General features: G+C 53.7%; 1 protein-coding gene across 4 annotated transcripts in view; it reads left to right on the forward strand.

Moving 5' to 3' along the window:
- The window catches only part of GSG1L (GSG1 like), a 193,081-nt gene that overhangs the window by 101,043 nt on the left and 70,027 nt on the right, over positions 1-22,011 (forward strand). For all 4 annotated transcript variants that reach the window (XM_059154916.1, XM_059154914.1, XM_059154917.1 and 1 more), the window contains exon 3: positions 19,262-19,414. In XM_059154916.1, the coding sequence (XP_059010899.1) occupies positions 19,262-19,414 (153 nt within the window). The remainder of the gene's footprint in view (positions 1-19,261; positions 19,415-22,011) is intronic.

A 22,011-nucleotide genomic window follows, 5' to 3' on the forward strand; every position in this document is an offset into this window, starting at 1 on the left:
ACAGCGGTGTGACCTTGAGCACCTTCTGTGCCTCAGTTTCTGTGACTATAAAATGAGGATAATCTTAGCACATTCCTCATAGAGGTTTTTGTAAAGATGGTACAGTTGAAACAGGTCAATTGATTAGAAGAACACCCATAAGATAGTAAATAATAGTAATAATATTGATGATATTTATATTAACATTGACAAGAGCATTGGAATACTTGCTGTGTTACTGTGGCTTTTACTATTTTTCCCGGGAGAAATCATTTTCTTGGATGTCACAGCATTTGTCTTTGTCCCAAATGCGGGCCAGACCAGAGGGGTGAGCAAGGGTGTACGTCACTTAACTGCTCTCCGTGATCATGGGCAAGTTACATCGCTTCTCTGAACCTTGATTTTTCCTAGCAATAAAATGGAACTGTCTGTGCCCTCATAAGAGCCTCTGAAGTGCTGGCTTATCTAGAGCAGGGGGTAGTGGTGGGTGCTGGAAGAATTTCTCCATCATTCTATTAGATGTGCCCCTTTCTGGGCAGGGTTGCAGGCCCATAGCAGTGAGCGGGGTGTGGGTCCTGACTTCAAGGGCCCCCCTGTCTCAGGAGGGAGGCAGATACTAGCGTTGTAGCAGCAGGAAAAACAGATGCGTGGTGCACTTATGTGTCCCAGACACTGTGCTCAGCCTATCCCATAGGTCATCTGTGAAGCAGGGGCTGCTGCCATCATCCCGGTTTTGGGGCGAGGAGGCTGAGGTTTAGCACAGTGAGGCAAAGCACCCGAAATCTCCAGAGCTATTGTGATAATGCCAAGACTTGACCCAAACTCTCTGACTCCAGGCTGTGTTGCATGGGCAGGAGGAACTGAGCCGCTGACCACCGGGGAGGCATGGCAAGAGGCATTACTGCAGGCCTGCATTGGGTGAGACACTTACGCTGGGTATTGAAGGATGCATAGGAGTTCGCCAGGCACACCAGAATGGAGATCAGGCAGGCCCGGCTGGCAGATGGGAGAGCACTGGCGAAGGTGCGAGGTGTAAGCGGGGGGATTGGAAGTGGAGTCCCTCATCTCTGCCTACGGACCACTTCTTGTGCGGGTACGTGGGGACGGAATGGGGAGCTCAAGCTCCTGCAGAGAATTGGCCGGGCGTCCTGCTGGTCCCGGCTGTCTAGGTGAAGGCTGAGCGTTGCTGACTGAGGCTGGCTTCAGCTGGGGGGATTAGGACCCACCCCTGCTCTGTGGGTTCCCCATCCTCCTGCGGGCTTGCCTGGGCATGACCTCATGATGATAAAAGAAGTACCAGGGAGGGGCCGTGCCCGGGTGTGCCACACACTTGTGTCCCACCACTAACACCCCACTGGCCACAGCAAGTCACATGGCTGAGCCCCAGGTCCACACGGAGGGTAGAACAGAGGGTACAGACACAAGGAGGAGTGAAGACTCAGGGCCACGTCTGCAACCGCCACACAGGGCATTGAGGGGGGCTGGAGCTCTGCGGAGGGGTCCCGCTGCAGATGAGAGAGGTCACTGTTGACGACTGGGGAGGCTTCCTCGGCGGGAAGTGGGGAGGAGGCAGGACCTGGTTCTGAGCACAAGAAAGGACACAGGCCCAGACCAAGGCTGTTGGGGGCGGGGGTGATAGTAGAGACTGATGAGGCCCCTTTTGTCCTATAAAAACCAAGGAGTCAGGCTGAGGCGCTCAGTCGGCTTCGCAGATGTCACAGATGGCCCCCGGAGATACAATTGGCCTTGGCCTCTGCAGAAAGGTTAATTGCTCAGATCACAGAGTCTGAGGCTCCCAGGACTGACAGAAATGCTCCCCAATTAAGGACCTGGAGCTGGGAGTTTCTGTCGCCTCTGGTCACTTGACCAGGCTGTGGGCAGCTGGAGGGGCAGAGAGGCAGGAGGCCCTGCCCTGGGGGAGCTCAGAGCTCTGGAGAGACACTAACCATAAGCAAACATTCCGGGGGCTGTGACAGCCAGGCTTACAGGGACAGGGGAGGCTAGAGGCTGTTTTGGCTGCAGAAACAGAAAACTCGTTCCAACAGGCCTGAGCCAAACGAGGAATTTGCTGGCTCCAGGAACTCAGCGATCGGGGTGGAGCTCGGTCACGCACAGCTGGATCCAGTGGTCTCCACGGGCAGCTCCCGACTCTCAGCTGGGCCTTCCTGAGCCGGCCTCCTTCTTACGGGGGCTCTGGACATAGTCGCTGCGAGATACACCTCCTTTTCAGATGTTTCTGTAAAGGCCCGGGACTGGCTCTGATGGGTCCGGCGTGCGTCCCACGCCCCTCCCTGACCCAATCACCCTGGCCTGGGTCACAGCCTCCTGGAACTGGGAAGGGGTGGTCTGCCCCGCCCCAGTACAAGGGTTGAGGTCTCTGGCACAGTGGTCCCTGCAAGAAAAAGCCAGTTCTATCCCCAAAAGGGATGCTGGGCTGGTCCAGGGCACCAGAGAAGGGAATGGTGGTGGAGACGGGGTGTCCGTACCTACCAAGTTCCCAGAAGTCATGTCAAGGAGGGGAGGGCCCTTAGGAACTGTTGAATCACAGCCCATTTCACGGAGGAGGAGACTGAGCCAAGGTTATGGTCATTTCAAAGTGGGGAGGCTGCTAGAAAGACAAACAAGATGGCAGAGTGTGTGTTGGGGGGTCGGGTCTGGGAAGAAGAAGGTTGAATTGGTGGATAGATTGGGGCCTTTCGTTGAGACCCCAGTGGAGAAAAAGAGCCAGCCCTGTGAGGGTAAGAAGGAAAGAACCTTCCAGAGGGAACCCCTAGGTACAGAGACTGGAGCGAACTTGGCCTCCCAGGGACCCAGGCTGATGGACACACCAACAACTCAACATGGGGATTGGGGTGGGGGTGGGGGGCAGTTGGTGGTGAGAGCCAGAGAGGTCACACGCCAGCTTTTCCTGTGCATTTTCTCTAAAGCAATGCACATCTCTGTTCAGAGCTGGGTGGCCAGGACAAGTCACTCTGTCCTTCCCATCTGCATGGGGGCCTGGGAAACAAGGAGATGGCGCGTCTGTTGAAGAGGAAGTCACTGTTTCTATAGGGCAAACCCATCTTCCCTTCGCCACCTTCTACCAGACACTCTCAGCTGAAAAATCTCTGCTCAAGATTCCCAGTCTGAAGTGCTGTCTCAAGAATGTTTGAATCTAAATGTTCTTACTGATGAGGCTGAATCTATTTTTCTATATGATGTTAACGACATTCATTTCTTCTTTTGTGAATGATCTGGAAACCTAACCTCCTGGGCCTCCTTAAGAAAGTTGTTTTCTTTCTTTCTTTCTTTCTTTCTTTTTTTCCTCAACCTGAAACCCGGGAGGCATTTGGGAGCTCTGATCTCAAAGGCCCATGCAGCTTGCATATTCTCCTGGATTCTCTGATCTTTAAAAATATCAAAGGAAATGCCATTTATATTGGCAAAAGCTTTGTGGGAGCCTCCCAGATGAGAGAATACACCCCTGAAGTTGGTGAGTCTGGATATTTTTAGACCCTTCTGCTGGAGTGATGAAACCAGGATCCTTTCGGCCAAGGCGGTGGGGGAGGGGAGTGGCAAGAGATAATAGGTTGTCTGGCTCCCGGCGTAATAGAGATTCTGAGTGCAAGGGAGACTCGGGGGGCATCAGACATCAGTTTCCTCCCTGCCAAGGACACCCTGCTCAGATCAAAGAAGCCCATCCTGGGAAAGCCCTCCACACACCCTTGGGGATAAGCCCTAAAAAGAGTTCTGCCCACACACATCCCCCCACCCCCTTATTCTGAACATGCCTTGAAGAGGCTGACATGGGCTCGCATAGCATTTTCCCATCTGCGGGGTCCAGCCTGGTGTACAGTAGGAGATACGGGTCTGTGGTGAAGAATCAGAAGCCCTGGGTCGGAGTCCACTGAATGCAGAGCTAGATGACCTTGTTCGATTCTCGTGCCTTCTCTGGGATGAATTTTTGCCATCCGAGAAAATGAAATGCGGTGAACTCAGTTATGACTGGGTTCTGAGTTCTGGGAAGGGCTGGGGACTGGCATCCTAGGGCCCTGCCACTGCTCAGCTGTGTACGTAGTTGAGTCACACGATGTTTGAAAACATTAGAATGCATTGCTGATATTTTCAAAATGCAGACATTTCACATAGAAGTCAGGATTTCTGGCTCCTTTTGAAAAGTTGGAAGATTGGCAACTTTGGACATGTACTCCACTAGTTGGCTAGAGCCAAGCTGAGCCTCTTCCTTTATCCTGGAAGCGGGTTGCTCCAGGAACCCGGGTTTATCCTGGAAATGGCTGCAGCTACCCCCAGATCTTATCTTCCTGACATGGAAGTGGAGTGTTAGTTCTTATTTATTATCAGGACTGTGCCTTCACTTAGGGGAGGAACGTTAAGAGATTTCTCATACCCATGTTCTTGGCAAAGGTGGAAAAAGCATGTGCAAAGGCCCTGAGGTAGGAATGAGTTTTGCATGTTTGTGGATGGAAAAGGCTGGACAGGTGTGTGTTGAGGGGGGAGGTGCAGATCGCCTCCGGTCCTGGAAGGAACTTGAGTGTGACGGGAAAGCACTGGAGCGTTGAAGAGCTTAAAGGAAGGAGATTTGGTTTGTATTCTAGAACAATCCTTTTGGCTGCTGTATGGTGATAGATGTTAGGGGGAAAAAAAGTAAAAAGGGGAAATGGCTAGGGAATGCTGGAAGGGGTGTTGACAATTTGACATAGTGGAATCGAGGAAGACGTAACTAAGGAATGACATTTGAGCAAAACTTAGAGGAGGTGGGGAGATGCGGTGGGAGTGTTTTAGGCAGGGGAATGACTCGTGCAAAAACAGCGAGGGAGCCAACAAGGGGCAGGAGGGCAAGATACGGGGTCAGGAGGAGGGGGGAGTTGAAGGCCGTGGCACAGGCGGCCGCTGACCCGAGTCGATGCTGAGCCGGTTGGTATGGACAATCAAAGCGGCTTCATGGAGGACCACAGAGGGTCTCTGTCTTGGCTGGGGCCCTCCTGTGGTCAGGACGTCCAAATATGGGGGCATGGGGGGTGGATGCTGCAGTCTGTCTGAGTCCCAGACTCCTGGCCTGCTCCACAAGAGTCAGTCTTTCGGGAGCTCATTCCGAACTTGAGGCCGCTGTCCCTCCACAGCCCCTGCGAAGGAGACTTACAGCTCAAGTTCCGTCCACCTTGCACAGTGAGAAGGTTCCATCTGTGGCCATCAGCGGGATGGAGTGGTAGTTTGGGCCACCATAGGTGCTTGTCTTCGTGGGACCCTTATTAGACTAGTATGACCTGGGGTCCCCTCAGGCCTGAACCGTCTATTGCTAACGTGGCCACAGATTCTCCCATTGCCATCAGGGGTCCCAGCCGGGGACTCCAGGCCTGTTCCTCCCTGCTCTCTCTCTGGGTGACGGCCAGCACGAGCGTGGGGACACCCAGATCTGACGACTCCCCTGCAGGAGGCTTCCCCTGCTCTCACTGCTCTTGGGGTGAAGGGGTCTCCTCTGTCCAGTTCTGGCCTTCACACGTGACCTCGGTGGCCCAGCCACGCTTGTGGAGTCCTGCTCTTGGTTTGCTTTGCCTTCCCTGGACTCTTCTTCAGAAACTCCCAAGACTCTCAAGCCTGGCCCAGGCTGGCTCCCAACAGTGGCCTTCCGTGGTGGCCCTCTGAGCCTGGTACAGAGCTGTCACTGAGCCATAGTGAGGCCCTGTGTCCTCATAGGCCCCTGAGTCCACACTGTAACCCTTGATGTGGGAGTTGGTGGCATTCCATTTTGTGGATGAGGAAACTGAGGCCCAGCAAGATTTCCATAACTTGCCCCAGATCACAGAGCTAGTAAGGCAGGAAGTGAGGTTTGAATCCACTCTGGCTGGCTCCAGAGCCCTGCTCTTGTCCCTCTCCACTGAAACTGAATTAATGAGTCTTGGAGTAAAGCCAGATGACCAGCCCCAGGTTGGCTGCCCTCACCTTCTCCCTCCTTGGTGCAAACCTCCCCAGGTCTGCCAGTTCCCACCACCAAAGTCCATGGGGTCTACACTGCCTGCCTCATTACCCACTCCTATCCCAGCCCCCAAGTCCCGTTCCCCTTGGCATCGGCCGCTGAAGGAATCTGCCTCCCTCTCCACACACAGAAAGGTCCAGATCTCCAAAGCCTGTGGCCTTTTCTCATCCCCATCCTCATTCTACTTGACCTTCGGGTGACATTCACAATAACGGCTCCTCCTTCTTGGATTACTCGCTTCTCTTAGCTTTGCTGCTGAAGGAGTCTGGCCACCTCTTCTTCCTCTTTGCTTGTGTCATTTCTTCACTCGTTCATTTAACAAATATGTACCAAACACCTCCTGTGCCATGCCAGACACTGCTCTCAAAGATAGCGCTGAACACAGTAGATAAAACCTCTGCCCATGTGGGGCTCTCATTATGGAAGGGGAGCAGACCACACACAAGTAAACCAAGAGATAACACCATTCTAAAGAATGAAAAATAAAGCAGGGCAAGGGGTAGAAAGTGACATGTGTTTGGGGGGTGGTAGCTACTTGGATGAGCATTCTGGACAGAGGGCACAGCAAGTGCAAAGGCCCTGAGGTAGCTTGAGTGTGGTGGGTGAGGGGACATCCAAGGGTGTGCAGTGGTTTGACAACCTGCGGGGACCTTGAAAGCCAGGTGGGGAGCTGGGTTTCATTTCAAATGCAGTGGGAGATCTCCAAAGAGATCAGCAAGGGAGAGACTTATTCAACATAGTCCCGAAGTCCTCGCCACAGCAATCAGACAAGAAAAAGAAATAAAAGGCATCCTCCTTGGTAAGGAAGAAATAAAACTTTCACTATTTGCAGATGGTGTGATATGCAGTACAGGAAATCTTAAAGACTCCACGAAAAGAACTACTAGAACTGATAAATTCAGTTAAGCGGCAGAATACAAAATCCATATACAGAAATCTGTTGCGTTTCTATACACTAATAATGAAATAGCTGAAAGAGAAATGAGGGAAACACGCCCATTTACAATTGCACTACAAAGAACAAAATTAAAAAAAAAAAATAGAATAAGATACCCAGGAATAAACTTCACGGAAGAAGTGAAAGACTGGCCGTCTGAAAACTCTACAACACTGAAGAGAGAGATCGAAGAGGACCCAAAGGCAAAGATCTTTCACGCGCATGACCTGGAGAAATCCGTACCGTGAGAAGGTCCATGCGGCCCAAAGCCATCTACAGACTTCACGCCATCCCTCTCAACATACCACCCGTATTTTCCCCAGAACTGGAACACACAGTCCTAAAATTTGTATGGGACCGCCAAAGACCCCCAAATAGCCAAAGCCACCTTGAAAAAGAAGAACAAAGCCGGAGGTATTACAATTCCTGACTTCAGCATATATTAAGGGCATTTACATTTTTACAAGATTCCTGCATCTCAGCGACCAGGGACGCTTGTTCAAAATGTGGACCCCAGCCTCTGCTCACATTTGTGGCATTGGCTTCCCTGGGGCGGGGGGTGGTGGGGTGGGCAGTCTGGGAACGTGTTTTTTCACCATCACTTGCATATTGGAGAAAGGCTGCTTTAAGCAGAGATTTATTAACCTGGAAATTCCCGAAGGTTCAGCAGGCAGAACTCCGGGGATCCAAGAGTGTGGGTAGCAAAATATTACAACTCTACTCTCATAGCCTCTAATTGGCGGTCACATTTCCCTCCTAGCCCTACCTGGGACTTTGTCGCCCATCAGAATCAGAGTTTTCATGACACATTACAGGGTTTGTGCGGATCTCAAAAATACCATGTCCCTTTCTTGCTGCTTTGAAACCCTGGGAGCTCTTAGAACTTGTTATTTATGCATTAATAAAGAAGCATGTAGGTTATTGTTATACATCGACTTTTAAAAAAAGTCTTGATGACTCCATTTCAATGTAATTAGTTTCCTTTGCAATTCTATGTATGTTTGTTTTATGCATTTGGAAACATGATTCCGAGAAAGAGTCCTTAGGTTTCCTCAGATGTCATAAAGGTACGTGGCCCAGAAAAGGTGTGGAACCCTTGCAGAGGGCTGGGGGTGGGTTGGGGGGGGGCACTCGGGCCGAGCTGGACGCCACTCCTGACTCCTCTTGCCAATGCGTGGGACCTGGGGCAGATTACTTTCCTCCTCTGTGTTTCTCTGTCCTTATATGTAGCCCCTATCTTGAATGCTTGTTGGAAGGAACCAGCCAGGCCACCTGGTGTATGTGTGAGGTGGGGGGAGGGTGAACGCATCAGGACATGCCCTTCTTCCACTGGAATGTAGGGTTCCAGCCAGGCTCGTCATGGAGGGGGAGCTGGGCTGGCTGCGCTCTGAATCCCAGCTTTGCCGCTTACCAGCTGTGACGCTGGGCTGGGTAGTGAACAACATTGTGCCTCAGTTTCCCCTCCATAACCTGGACTTAACAATAGCACTCAGGTCATAGGGTCTTGTAGGATGAGATGAGTTTCTCTTTCCAAGGACCCAGCACAGCGCTTGGCTCTCCCTGGATGACGGTTTATAACGTGGTCATTATTAAATTTGGGGTTCCCAGAGGGCTAGATCCAAGTCCTGTTCCCCTCTGTATCCCCCATAATATCTGACATGGAGTCTGGGTTTGGGAACTAGGTGTGCTTCAGGGACTTCTCTTTTTCAGGTGAGGTAAGGGAGACGGGACACTTGTTCTAAAGATCAGGGTCAGGGATGACAGATCAGATGCCACTGAGGCCATAGGGGACCACAGATTCAGCAGGGGGCCACAGGGAGGCAAAGCGCAGAGGGCTAGAGCATGGCTAGTCTTGGGGTCCTGAGCAGATCCTGAATCTGGATAATCCAGATGACAGCATCTCCCTACCACCTGCTGAGCCTGGCTTTGTCAGGCTTGGGACGGATGAGTTTCTTCTGCTGCTTTCCAAGCCTCCGTGTTCTCATCTGTTGAATGGGGACAGCTAGCATTCATTGGGTCCCACCATGAGCTAAGCCTTGGTTATGCCTCTTGATGGGCTTCTTTAATTCTCACAAGGGGTAGGTGGGGAAACTGAGGCTCGAGGCCATACAGCAAGTCCGTAGCAGAGCTGGGGTTTGCCGATGTCTGATTCCCGGGCCATGACTTCAGCACTGGGCACATCACCACCTCACGGCGGGCAAGCCTTTCTCTTCTTTCCTCCCTCCCAGTCCTGCTTTATGCTCGCAGAGGTTCTAGAGGGTACTATTCTTCCCCGCCTGGCAGCTGGAGTAGGAACCGGTGGGTATCTGGGAGGTCCCTCGGATAGAGTGTCTTCCTGGGCAGAAGGCAGACATCTTCCCTGAGCCCTGACCATTTCTGTCCCCTGACTGCCTACTTCTTGGCTTCTTTTTTCCATCTCGCTACTTCCTCCCAGCTCCACTGTAAAAGACTCTGCTCCCCCTCGGGGGTGTCTTCCACTCCAAGGCAGGATCCTATAGGGAAGGGTGGGGAGTGTGGCCAAGTGCAGACGGCGTGCCCCACCTGCGGGAGTAGCCACCGCTCGGCTCTAGCCAATGTCTTCATGTGGTGGCGAGGCCCTGGCCTGCCAGGCTTCCGCAAGAATCTAGATTCTCATGCGGTTTTCCCATTTTTAAATGTTGGCATCTGGTTCAAAATTTTATTTTTTTTTTTTTTTTTTTTTTAAAGATTTTATTTATTTATTTGACAGAGAGAAATTACAAGTACACTGAGAGGCAGGCAGAGAGAGAGAGAAGGAAGCAGGCTCCCTGCTGAGCAGAGAGCCCGATGCGGGACTCGATCCCAGGACCCTGAGATCATGACCTGAGCCGAAGGCAGCGGCTTTACCCACTGAGCCACCCAGGCGCCCCATGGTTCAAAATTTTAAAAATACCACATATACCAAGAGAGGAAGAGAGAGACACACACACGGAGAGGCTGACAGACAGAGAAAGAGAGGCAACGAAAAACCCAGAAAACAGAACAACAACAACAAATTTCAGAAACTTGTCTTGGGGCCAGTTCACAGCCTCTGACCTCCCCTATTCTATTTCCTTTGCCTGCACAGCAGCCCCATCTGGGGAGATAGAGAGGCCCAGAGAGGTGAGAGCACTTGGTCAAGACGATGGTGGGGGTAGGGGGCAGTGTGGGGTTGGGGACCAGAACTCAATCTCAGTCTTCTCAGCTTTTCCCGCTACGCTCCCCAGGCCCCAGCCTGTGTGGGTCCGAGTTTATTTCCAAGACCCACTTCTGGACGCTAAAGAGGAAGAAAACTCATTGCAGTCTGACGCTGACGGCCAAGGTCACCATGACACATCTCAAATGCTCAGTGACTGGTCCCGGATTCCAACAGAGCAGTTTCTAAAGGGCATGTCTGCTAGAGTCATTTCTAAATTGTTGGGGACTAGAGCCTTGCAGAACTCTGGGGGCCATAAGGCCTTGTCAGATCCCGTTCCGGTGATCGACTGGTTTGTCCACGTGTGAGCTCGGAGGAGAAGGACTCATTTCTGCGGTCCTGGAGTGTCAACTTGCTACACCAACGTTTGCTGAGGACTTGTGATGTGCCAGGAGCCAGACCGGGGGTGGGTGGTTGGTGGGGGCAATGTTTGCAGCCGTGATCTCATTTAACTTGTCCAGAAGACGTGTAAGTTTCATAGCATTGATTTTATTTTATGGCCAAAGACATTGAGGCTCAGAGAGGTTTGGATAGAGATCCAAGTTCAAATTCAGACCTCTTTGTCCCCAAGTCCAGGCTCACTCCACCTGAGGACAGGATCTGCTGGAAAGGGTGGAGAGGCTGCCTTCTTTGCTGAGGTCAGTCTGGGGGCTGCAGTGAGGGGCCGGGGTGAGGCTTCTTGGAGGAGGTGACCTTCTCTGAAGAAAGAAGGTATATTAGATTCTCATGGCTGCTGTAACACATTAACACAAACCCACCGAGTTAAAATGGCATGGATTTATTATCTTATAGTTCTAGGGGTCAGAGTTCCGAAATGAGCCTTAGGAGGCTAAGGCGTGTGTTGCTTTCTGAAGGCTCCAGATGAGAACCGTTCCCTCACCTTTTCCAGCCTCCGGAGGCTGCTCGCTTTCCTTGGCTCGTGTCTAACCCCGTATCACTCCAACCTCTGCTTCTGCTGTCCCATCTTCTGCTCTGGCCCTCTGGCCTCCCTCTTTTAAGAATGTTCGTGATTACATGGGGCCCATCTAAATAATCCAGGACGACGTCCCCATCTCAAGATCATGATCACATCCGCGAAGTCCCTTCTGCTGTGTAAGGTAATATACTTGCATGTTCTGGAATCGAGGATGTGGAGATCTTTGACGACCCCGGAGAGGACAACACTTCAGGGCCTGAGGCCAAGCCTGAGGCTCGGGAGGGCGTGGAATGCTCAGCAAGCAGCCGTACTGAGGGTTGGAGGTGTGCAGGGCTGCTCAGGACCCACGTGTCAAGGGAATCAGCATTTGAACTTTGTCGGCTAGAGCAGTGTTCCTCACACTTGACCATACGTCTGGATCAGCTGCGGACCTGGTGAAAATGCAGACCTTGAGTCAGTAGGTCTGGGTGGGGACTGAGGATCTGCATTTCTCACAGGCTCCCCCGGGGGCTATAGCTGCTGGTGGTGTGCAGACCCGCTTTGAGTTGAGAGGCTCTAGAGAAGGACTCTAGAAAAGATCGCGGTGTGGCGAACAGTCACGCCCAGGCTCCTTGCTTCCTGACGCTGGTTGGCATTTGAATGGCATTCTCATCCCAAGCCCTCTGTTACCCGACGTTTTGGCACATCCTACAAGAGCGGCCACCGAGGCTCGCCACAGGGACCTCCGGTCCAAGCCTAAAAGGTTCTGTCTGACTCAGTGCAAGAAGATTCCCGGCGCCATGACACTGGCAACTCACCAGCCTTCTTGGGCCTTCTCACAAAGGTCGTGGGGCCGGGGTGGGCAGGCGGACCCTCCGGAAGAGCTCTTAGATCCGTGTTCTGGCTCCATTATCTCAATGTGGGCATATTTTTAGAGCTGAATTGTCTTTCCTTTTAATCTAACTCTTTTTCGCAATTTGGCACCCTCCTGGGTTGGGGGGGTGGCGGCGTGGTATTTGCTGGAACCTTCCCTGTCCCTGAGCAAGCTTGACGACTGAGGGCTTGCCGGGTGTCTCGCTCCTACATGGAGGCATCAGCGAGGGCCGTACAGACTCTTAAAGTGTACTTTGCCGTGGAGAGTCAGGGATAGAAATCGCTTTTGCCATCTTCATAACAGGGGGCTGTTGATTCACGGACTCACGAGAGTCAGACGGGCCATGCAAGGGTGCAGGGGACCATGCAGGGTCTGTAGTGACCCAGAAGTACGTGCTGTGTTTGAGGGGAGCAGCCCCCGCTGGGCCCCACAATCATCATCCTACGGGGACGAGGGTCCCGAATTGTGCGTGCACCCGTTTTGCACACGAATCCAGAAACCTGGATCAAATTGCATGTGAAGTCTCCTATTTTTAAATGTTGATAATGAATTCAGATATTTTTAAAATACTGTGTGGGCCAAACAAGACATTTTTGTGGGCAGGATTCGGCCTGTTGGCAGCTTCTTTGAGAACCCGCTTGTTTTACTGGGAGGGAAACTGAGGCCCACAGAGGCTCAGGGACCTTGCAGAGGTCCCGCAGCGTCAGCTGGAACTCAGGGCTGCTGACACGTGGTGCGACCACCAGCCACCCGCCTTGCTGCGGCTCCTCCCCTCCACCTGTCCCCACCTCAATCCCTGTGCCTCTCAGAGGGCTACCCTGCTCCCCAGCCTTGCAATATTAAGCAGCCTGGGCGGTGGACGGCCGCCCCCACCCCAATCTACCTTCAGTCGGTTTCGGGAGGTGGGCACATCCTACTCCTCTCTGGGCTAACGTCTCATCTGCAGTTGGAGGGCTCAGGGCTGAGTGGGCCCCGGAGCCCCTCCCTGCAGGTCCCTGAGTTCTCTCAGTATTGACTGCGCAAATAGCAGCTGTCATGAAGCCATTTGCAGCCCCGGAGGTCCTGGCCCACGTCATTTACATGATTTAACATGCTGGGTTTCAGGGGGCGTGTCTCTGAGCCCACAGCCAGAGCAGCCACAGCACCACGATTTATTGATTTGACATATTCAACTGATGGATTTGGGGGAGGGGGGAAATGTTTTATCCTGAAATGCCGCCCTGCCTTGGGATTTCACCAGATTTTGCAACAGTCCCCCTCTGCACCCCAGATGGGTTTTATTTGTCCAGAGGCTGAGAAGGACTTGGCCAGGCTGCCCACCCCTTGGCCATGTCCCATGGGAATAACAACATAAACAATAATAGTAACCATTCATGCTTATATAACTAACCTGCTGTCCACCAGGCACTGCCCTAAGCACGTTGCTCATCAATTAACTCGCTGTGTCCTCACACCGCCCGCAAAGTGGGTATGATATCTAGCCCCAGTTTCCAAGCGAGAAAACATATCCATTGGGAGCACATCGCTTGCTCCATCTCCCAGCTCGTGCCTGGCAGAGCCGGGCATCCACCGAGGTGACCCGGCCCAGCTCTGTGCTCTTCATACCTGTGCCCCACGGCCACTTATAATTATTCTAATTGCTCATAATCATACTCATTAGGAAGTAACAGTAACATGGAGCTTTCTCGAATACTTCCCAAGTGTCAGGCTGGTGTGATTTATAGATATTGTCTCATCAAACGCTCAGGACAAATCTATTATGCCCATTTCTCAAACAAGGAAACCAAGGGATAGAAGGAGAAGGTCCCCGGCCAAGGTCATACATCCGAGACCTGGTTCCCACCCAGTGATCTCCCACTCGGCTACACTGGCCCTGGGAACCGTCTTGGCTCGGGAGGGACTGGGGACGGGAGGGAAATTGTTCCTGCAAACCCATCAGTTCCATCCATGGAGGGTCAGAGTTGGTGTCGTGAAGCTGTTTTTTAAAAAGGCAAGAAGTGCGGCTAACAGGATCAGCTGTCACCCCACGGCCCCGTACCTGATGAGAAGCCATTTCATTTCTCGTGCCCCGGGAGGTCACCACTTCTCAGCTGCAAATCGAGGCATTCATGCCAAGTTTCAGAGAGGCGAAACAATCATCCCAGGGATTACGGAGACTTTCTGGGCATCACCAAGGCAAGACCCTGTCATCCAGGCCAGGGGTGTCCTTCATTCACACGTGCGTGCCTCGGTAACACGAAGGATGGGCAGCCATGCCCTATACGGTGATTCCCGAAGTTTCCTTATTCAAGTTCCTGCTTCTCTGTGTTTGCCAGGTGCCAGCATCCCCCATCCCCCATCTAGCATGGACTCAATTTCTGAGGTTGACTCACTTTTTTTTTTTTTTTAAACGGGGTGGGAGGGGCAGGAACGGAGGGCAGAGGGAGAGGAGGATCTCAAGCCGGACTCCAAGCCCGGCACGGAGTCCGCCCCGGGGCTCCCTCCCAGGACGCTGAGCTCATGGCCTGAGTGGAAATCCAGAGATGGATGCTTAGCTGACGGAGCGGTCCAGGCGCCCCCGAAGTTGACTCACTTTCTTATACCTACGCTAAAAAGGGAGCTTTTGATCAGTGGTGCTCGTGTTTGAGCTCGTCAGCATCGCCGGGAGAGCTCGTTACAACACAGATGGGTCCCGGGGCCCAAGAATTAGCATCACTTCTTCCCACGTGCGGCTGCGGGTTGGGGCCCACACTGAGACCACTGGCTCGGATCGCTGCTCTAATTGGATCCCTTGCCAAAAACCACGACGTGCTGGGGAGGGTCCCAGCAGGAAACAGAATCCCCCAAATGCTCCCAATGAAGGCGCTTTGATGAAAAAGTCCTTATAGAGGAATGGGAAGGGCTAAGAGAATTTGAGGGCCCCGAAGGCTGGCAGCAGAGGGGAGCCGTTACCAGCCTTGGGTGGGCAGGAAAAAGGGTGGGAACAGCCAAGCCGCAGCTGCTTGGCTCCCACAACCCTCGGGAGCTGTGGTCAAAGTAAGAAAATGAAGTCTCTGCCAGAGAAGGGGAACAAGACAGGGAGCAGGGCAGAGAAACACTGACTTTCTTCCCCACCCACCCCCCATTTCTAGCTGGTGCCCTTCATTGTTCATCCAGAGGGTGGGGCGGCCTGGGGGGTACAGTCCTAGGAGTCAGGGCCCCTGGGGCACAGAGCAGGTCAGAGAGGAGCTGAGAGCAGTGGGAAGAGCAGGAGAGGATGGGGCTGATGGAGACTCGCCAGCCCCGAAGGAAATTGTCTAAATGTCCTTCAAGTCTGCCTAGGAGCTGCTGGAGATCCTGAGCCCTTTCCCGGACTTGAAACAATTGACAGGTGGTAGAAAGGTGTTAAGGACCCATTAGCACCAAAGAGGGACTCTTTTGATTGAGGTGATAAGAATTTTAAAAATAACAGAGAACTGAGTAGCTTCTTCACTTTTTGACTCAGACAATTTCGTGTTGTGGGGAGACACGGTTCCCTGGTGGGCAGCTCAGATATGTGGATGCCCCCCCGACCGGCCCAGTGTTACCCACTTGGGGTACTGAGCAGTTCACATCAGGTGCTGGTTGGGGGCTGCCTCTGGGGGGGGGGGGTGGAGTCCAGCCTGCCCTGAATGTGGGTGAAGGTAGGGGGTGGGCTCTGGGGGACTGGGGTAAGCACAGGGGTGCAAGGAGTCCATGTGCCAGCAGGGGGCAGTGTGCACAGACGCGGGTGGGTCACCCACCCAGTGGTCTTCACAGCCTTGGCCCCGGCCCCCCTCCCTGAGTACCGATGTTCCTGTGGATCTGTCTCCCACCCTTTGCTCCGAGACGTCGTGAGCGCCCACGTCTGGCCAATGCCCGCACCTTTCTGCCCGGGTTCCGGCTACGTCCCGGACAGCCCTTTGGAGGTCCTGCAACTCCTGTGGACCCTCGTTGTCTTTTTGCCTGAGCATCACCTCATTCTCCATGAATAACGTTCACCATCTGCCTCAGTTGCTCCAGCAGGGCACGTGGCCCCACTCTGGTCTCCTCCGTGTTCCTTTGTCACCACCTTCGTGGTCAGAGTCCCCCCAAGCCCCTGCCTCGGAAGTTCCCGGGCTCCCCGCTTGTCCTCCCCTCCTGCCGTTGCGGGGCAGCCCACCTGCAGCCGCTCGCCCCACCCCTGCAGCCTTCCAGAGCCTCCTGCCGGGGGGCCTTCCCTTGCTAAGACCCTGAGGACCTCACTGCCTAAGCCTCATGGGTCAAGCGCACCTTCCACAGCCTGGCTTCCGGCATCTCAAGACCTGTCTGCTCTTCCTTGTGACCTCCTACCCCTCACCCTCCTCACCCCGACATCTGCTGGGATCGGGGAGGACTAGAGTCTACCCTTCCCCCATCCCACTGGGTGGCCACCCTCTTGCGGGAATCCTGGTTCAGGAATTATCTAGAATGCCAGAGACCGTGGAGATGAGAGCTGTGGCCAGGGAGCCCTGTGCCCTCCAACCCAGGCGGGGCCCCTCTGACCCACCTCAGGGTGGAGAATGATGTGATTTCAGTGTGGCTCCTGGAGTCGGAGAAGCCTGGGTTCGAACCCAGGCGGTACCGCTTCCTAGCTGTGCAGTATCGTTGCTTAGTCCCTCTGATCAGAATTTGTTCCTCTGTAAAGCGGGTGCCGCCTCACTTAGGTCGTATGGGCGTGGGGAGGTTAACAGGTGAATGCTGGTGCCCAAGGTCAGCCTCCTTTAGAAGCAGACTCTGAGATGAGGATTTACATGTCAGTCTTGTACAAAGGAAATGCCCCAGCGGAGAGCGGTAAGGGAATTGGGGGAGGCAGGACAGGGAAATCAATCTGGAGAGAATAAGAACCCTGAGTAAGCCTAACCAGGCATCAGAGAGACTGGTGCCTGTTTCCCCACAGCTAACTTACTGATTTTCTGGGCATCTCGGCCTCTGACACCCCATCCCAACTCTCAGCGCATCTGTAAGAGCAGAGCTGCATGCCGCTGTGAGGGGAGGGGGCAGGGGGAGGGATGGAGGCCTGGCCCTCAGCCCATGTGGGCAGGGGCAAGAGCACCACCCCCCGGGGGTGGGGAATAGGGACTTTCTGGGGGAGGTGCTGAGTCAGGAAGCAGCACAGTGGTGAGGGGCGGCCTCCACTTGCCACCAGGGCAACGGCAGCTAGGGGCCAAGGCTGCTGGGAGGGAGGCCAGGCCTCCGTGGGCGCTGCCGCCCTCCTGGTGTGGCTCAGCTCGCCCCGCATCTCCTGCCTTGGTGGGCCTTGGGCCAGAGAGGGGCCTCAGAGGCTATAAGTGTGCCTTGCCAGGGGGTGTTTCAACAACAGCCAGGCTGCCAAGAGCACATTATTCTCTTACAGAAATCCAAGGGATTGCCCAGGAGATGTGATATTTTTGTAGCCAAAAAAAAAAAAAAAAAATAGAAAGAATTTCTCCACAGCTCTGAAAGCCTGTTGTGCTAGGAATGATAGTGGGTGTTTCAGAATCTGGATTCTTCATCAGGGAGCAGATAAGGACTAAGAAATTTCTGTCCATTGCCTTCATTCACTAAATAGTATATATTAGATGTCCCTAGTACGTTTCCAGTAGAAGGAACAATTTTATAAAGGCAGAGAGGTAGGAGGGACATGTTTGACAGGTTTGGAGAAGAGACTCTTTGTTGTAAGGGATAGGAATTCCACCTCAGACCGGCTTAGGCAAAGACAAGGACTTAAATGGTTCATGTGATAGAAAGAACAAATGACTGGGAGCTTCAGGCACGGCTGGATCCAGGGGCTCAAACGACGTCATGGGACACTATCTCCCCCGCCCACAGCGCTGCCTTCCTTGGCACTGGCTCTGCATTTAGGAAATCCCTTGCCCTTTGGTGACTCTGTCAGCTGCATTCTTACCCCGTCCCAGGCTCAAACCTAGTAGAAAGAAAGGAATTTTTTTTGCCAATAGTTCCAGTGAAAGTCCGGCGACTGACTCTCATTGAACTGACTTGGGTCATACGTCCGTCTCTGGCTGGTCAGGCCTGGTCCCTAGTCCCTTCTCTAAAGCTTGAGCCTTGTTCTAACAGTGATTCGTGTGGCTTGGAAAGGAAGTCCCCGGATGTGTTACATTTTCTTCACCCATCCTTTTTCTCAGAAATCTTATCTGCTCCCACAATTGCATTTCTCTTGCTTGACCCTTGACCTCACTCAAGCGCCCCCGGGGCTCCATTTCCTGGGGCACGGTGGGGACGTGTTCCTCCCACACAACAACAATAATATCGCACAAATTGAGCTGTCACTAGATGCTAAGAACAAGCTCTTCACGTTGCTGTCTAATGGAATCCTCACAGCACGACAACACTATGAAATAGGTGTTATTATTATCCTTGTTTTGTAGGCGAAGAAGAGAGGTTATAGAGAGGTTCATTCCGGAACCAATGACTAGAGTCAGGGGGGTCCTGAAGCTCCGATGGACTGGATAGGAATCATGTCCCCGAAAGTGGAGCCAGGATGTGTCAGCTGCAACTGAGCTACACAGACGGAGAGGAGGGAAGGGACACTCCAAAGGGAAGTCTTGTGGTGGTGGTCGGGGCGGGAGCGGGGAGACGGGGTGTGTGTGTGTGTGTGTGTGTGTGTGTGTAAGAAACAGAATATGCCCCCTACACTAGGTGGCATATGATGGCAACCCAAAATGGAAAAGTTGGGGAGAAAAGGGAGCTGTGCTAGCTCAGGGAAAACAAACACTTGAGGAGCCAAACCACGGGAAGGGCAGAGGGGCCGTGGGCCTTCAGGAACAGCTGGAACCAGGCGCTGTCATAAGGCTTACACTCTCACCAGAGTTGCTCTTCCGGGTCACAAGCCCCTCCCTCTAGAACATGGCTGCTTCCAGGACGGCCGCGAGGTTGAAGGTATGGCAGGAGCTCTAGTAAATTCTAGAAAAAAGTGGAGTAAGGTCAATGAAAATGGAGCCTGCCCGTAGCTGCAGGCGACAGAGAACACCGCCCTGACCAGTTTAGCCACTGGGAAGCCCTGGGGGCTGGGGATTGGCCCGGTGATGTCACCTGCCCGGCACTCAGCTCGGAAACGACCGTGTCCGCTTCGTCCTAAGGCAGGTGCCTTCCGGGCCATCACACAGCTCCCGCCTGGAGCCGTCACCCAGCAGATGAGGAAAGGGACCCTGTTCAGCTGCAGGACGGAGGCTCCTCCCTCCTGTCAGAAGGGGTCCCGCACTAGGAAGCGTCCCCCCGAGCACCTCAGGCTCCCCATGACTCGGGCTGGGGCGCCTGAGCCAGTTCTGGGGACCTGGCCGTGATCCTCTGTGTCATCAGGACGCACCCCAGAGTCTGGGTTCTCCCACCGATGGGCGTGGGGGGGGGGAGGTACGCCCGGTGGGGCCGCCCTGCTGGGTCCCTCCTCTCACGGCCGCTCTGACCCTGTCGTGCAGGGGTCCTGTGGCTGTCAGTGGTCTCCGAGGTGCTCTATATCCTCCTGCTGGTGGTTGGCTTCAGCCTCATGTGTCTCGAGCTCTTTCACTCCAGCAATGTCATCGACGGGCTCAAGCTCAACGCCTTCGCAGCTGTCTTCACGGTGCTGTCAGGTAAGGGGGAGGGCCTCAGGCAGTGGAGCCCAACCCTGGGCTCGGGCGGAGTGGACTGTGGGTGCCGGAGCTGCCTTGGAGCGGAGGCTGGGCTGTGCCCCGCCCCCTCGCCCTCCAGCTGGGTGACCTTACACCAGTCACTTCCGTTCTCTGAGCCTCCGTGTTACGGTCCGTAAAATAGGATTTATCTGCTCACTTATTCACGCCTTTGGTGGTTATGGAAAATCTATCGCGTGCCAGGTGCTGGGCTAATCGTAAGGACTGGGGTTTTAGAAAGAGACAGTTGCCGCTTTGGTGGCGTTTCCCATGTGCAGGAGAGAGAGGTGGATTGGCTGGAGACACATTCGGGAGCTGAACATCTTACGGCCGGTGATGGATGGTATTTGCGGGTCAAGGCAGAGAGCGGTGTCTTATGAGAATGAGTGGATGATGATGTCTTCCATAGGGATAGGAAGGGGGGGGCCCTTTGGGGGAGGCAGGCCCATCACTCATCTGCTTTAGTTTATGTGCCTCTGAGACATTCATGTGGAAGCCAAGGGAACCAACGCTTCTGGGAGCTCAGGGACTAGCGTGGGGGTGGGCGGACATGGTGCAGAAAAGCCCCAGAGCCGGGCATTTTGAGGGCTTTAGGTATGGGTTGGCCAGCCTTGTGATGAGACTCAGGGAGGTGGAGACAGACGACTCCAAGAAAAGGCCACTGGATTACGTGGCCAGGTGCCCGGAGTTGTTTCAACAGATCCAGGTCAGGAGGGGTTAAGCAGGGAATGTGCCCGAGGGAGTAAAAGCCGCCTAGGAGCCAAAACTTCCGGCGGCCTGACGGGTATAGTGGTGGCTTGGCTGTGGAAGATACCTGTTCCTAAAAAGCCAAATGTAAATTGAATTTCTATAAGTCTAATCCCATTCTTCACGCATTGGAAGAACCCTCCGTTTAATGAGACTGAACCGGTGAGCCTTTGGTCAGGGAGATCATCTCCCCCTGATTGAAGTGTGTGCGTCTAACAGAGGGACCCCTCCAAGATCGCGAGCAGAATTCAAGAGATCACAGCACAGTGCACTGATCAAAACGCGCGCGACTTGGCACTCTTGGGACGTGGAAATGTAACCATCACAGGAAAGGAAAGCAAAGAACAAGAGGCTGAGCCTCGTGGCGTGCTGTCCGTTTGGGGTCCCGCTCACACCTTCCTAGCTATCGAACCATGGACTATTCTGGACCTATTTGTTCTTTTTTTCCCTCCTTCTATCTTGGAGTGATTTACTCAAGCAATATTAGGTGAAGGCCTAAAGGACCAGGCACTGTAGGTTTGGGGGAGTCAAAGGAAAAACGGCTGCGTCGTCACCCTCCTGAAGTTTGCAGTCTTGTGAGAGACAGGCTCATCCAACAATTAGAAAACAGTGGGTTGACCTCTGTGTACCGGGCCCAGGGCGGGGGATGGGGGATGGGGGTGGGGAAGCTTCCCTTTGAGCTGACACTTGGAAGAAAACATAAGAGTTTCCCTCATGGACAGCGTGGGGAAGGCATTCCGGATAGAGGGAACAGCATGGGCAGAGAGGCCTAGTGGGGTGGCATATTCTGGAAACTCCGAGTTGTTCAGAATGATGGGAAGGCAGAGGAGAGAGAGCAAGAGAATCGAGAGAGAAGGCCGGATTGCTGGCTGAGGGAGGGTCCTGGTGCTTTGTCGTGATCTTCAGATTTTCCCCTGAAGGCGACCGGCAGGCATCCGGAATCTGGAGCAGAGGGGCTATGGTCAAGTGTGCATTTGGGGGCGAGGGCTCTGGCCGTGGCGTGGATGGAGTGGGGCGAGAGTGGAGGCGAGGAGACCGGCCAGGAGGTGAGAAAGGACGCAGGGGCGGCGGGGACAGGCACACCCGCCCTCTGTCCCGCTAGGGGGGAGGCGAGCCGGGTTGCAGACTGCTCAGGAGAGCTGGCTGGGTGGGTCTGGAAAGCAGAGCACCCAGGGCAGCTTCCTAGCTTGGAGGCCACAGAACTCGGGGGGTCCATGAGCCCAGATGGGGACTAATGTTCCAGCCTCAGTTCTTGAACTTGTGACTGACAGGCAGTAGGTCCTTCTGCAGTGAACGGAGACAACAGAACTCCGCAGAGGGGAGCGCCTGCGCGGTCGTCCCAAGTAACAGTCTGTGTCTTGGCTCTCCTGCCACAGTCGCGGCCCGTACCTGGAGGTGCGTTCGTTCCACAGGGAAAAGCTTACTAGAGCTTTTGCAGAATGCTGTTACCTAGGGTGTTAACGAAGAAGACAAAGACTCCGGTGCCGCACACCTGTTTGGATGTTTTGCTAACTAGATTTCCACAGAGCTCTCTCAGCCCGTGTGTTTTACTTGAGGCAGCCAGAAACATGATTCTGAGGAGGGTCCAGACGGCCAGAGCCTCTGACCCAGGGTCCCCCGCAGACCTCTCCTGGGGTAGGAGGTGCGGGCTCTTCCCCCGCCTCAAAGGGCTTAGCAAAGTTTTCGCCTCTCAAAACAAAGCAAAACAAACCAAACAAACAAACAAAACCCCAGAGCCCCACTGCTAAAGAAAATAAGATGGTCTGCCGTCATTTCAGACAGATAAACAATGCAGGGCTCACGGAGGTTAACTG

The sequence above is a fragment of the Mustela lutreola genome, chromosome 17 (genome assembly GCF_030435805.1).
Source record: "Mustela lutreola isolate mMusLut2 chromosome 17, mMusLut2.pri, whole genome shotgun sequence".
Lineage (NCBI taxonomy): Eukaryota > Metazoa > Chordata > Mammalia > Carnivora > Mustelidae > Mustela > Mustela lutreola.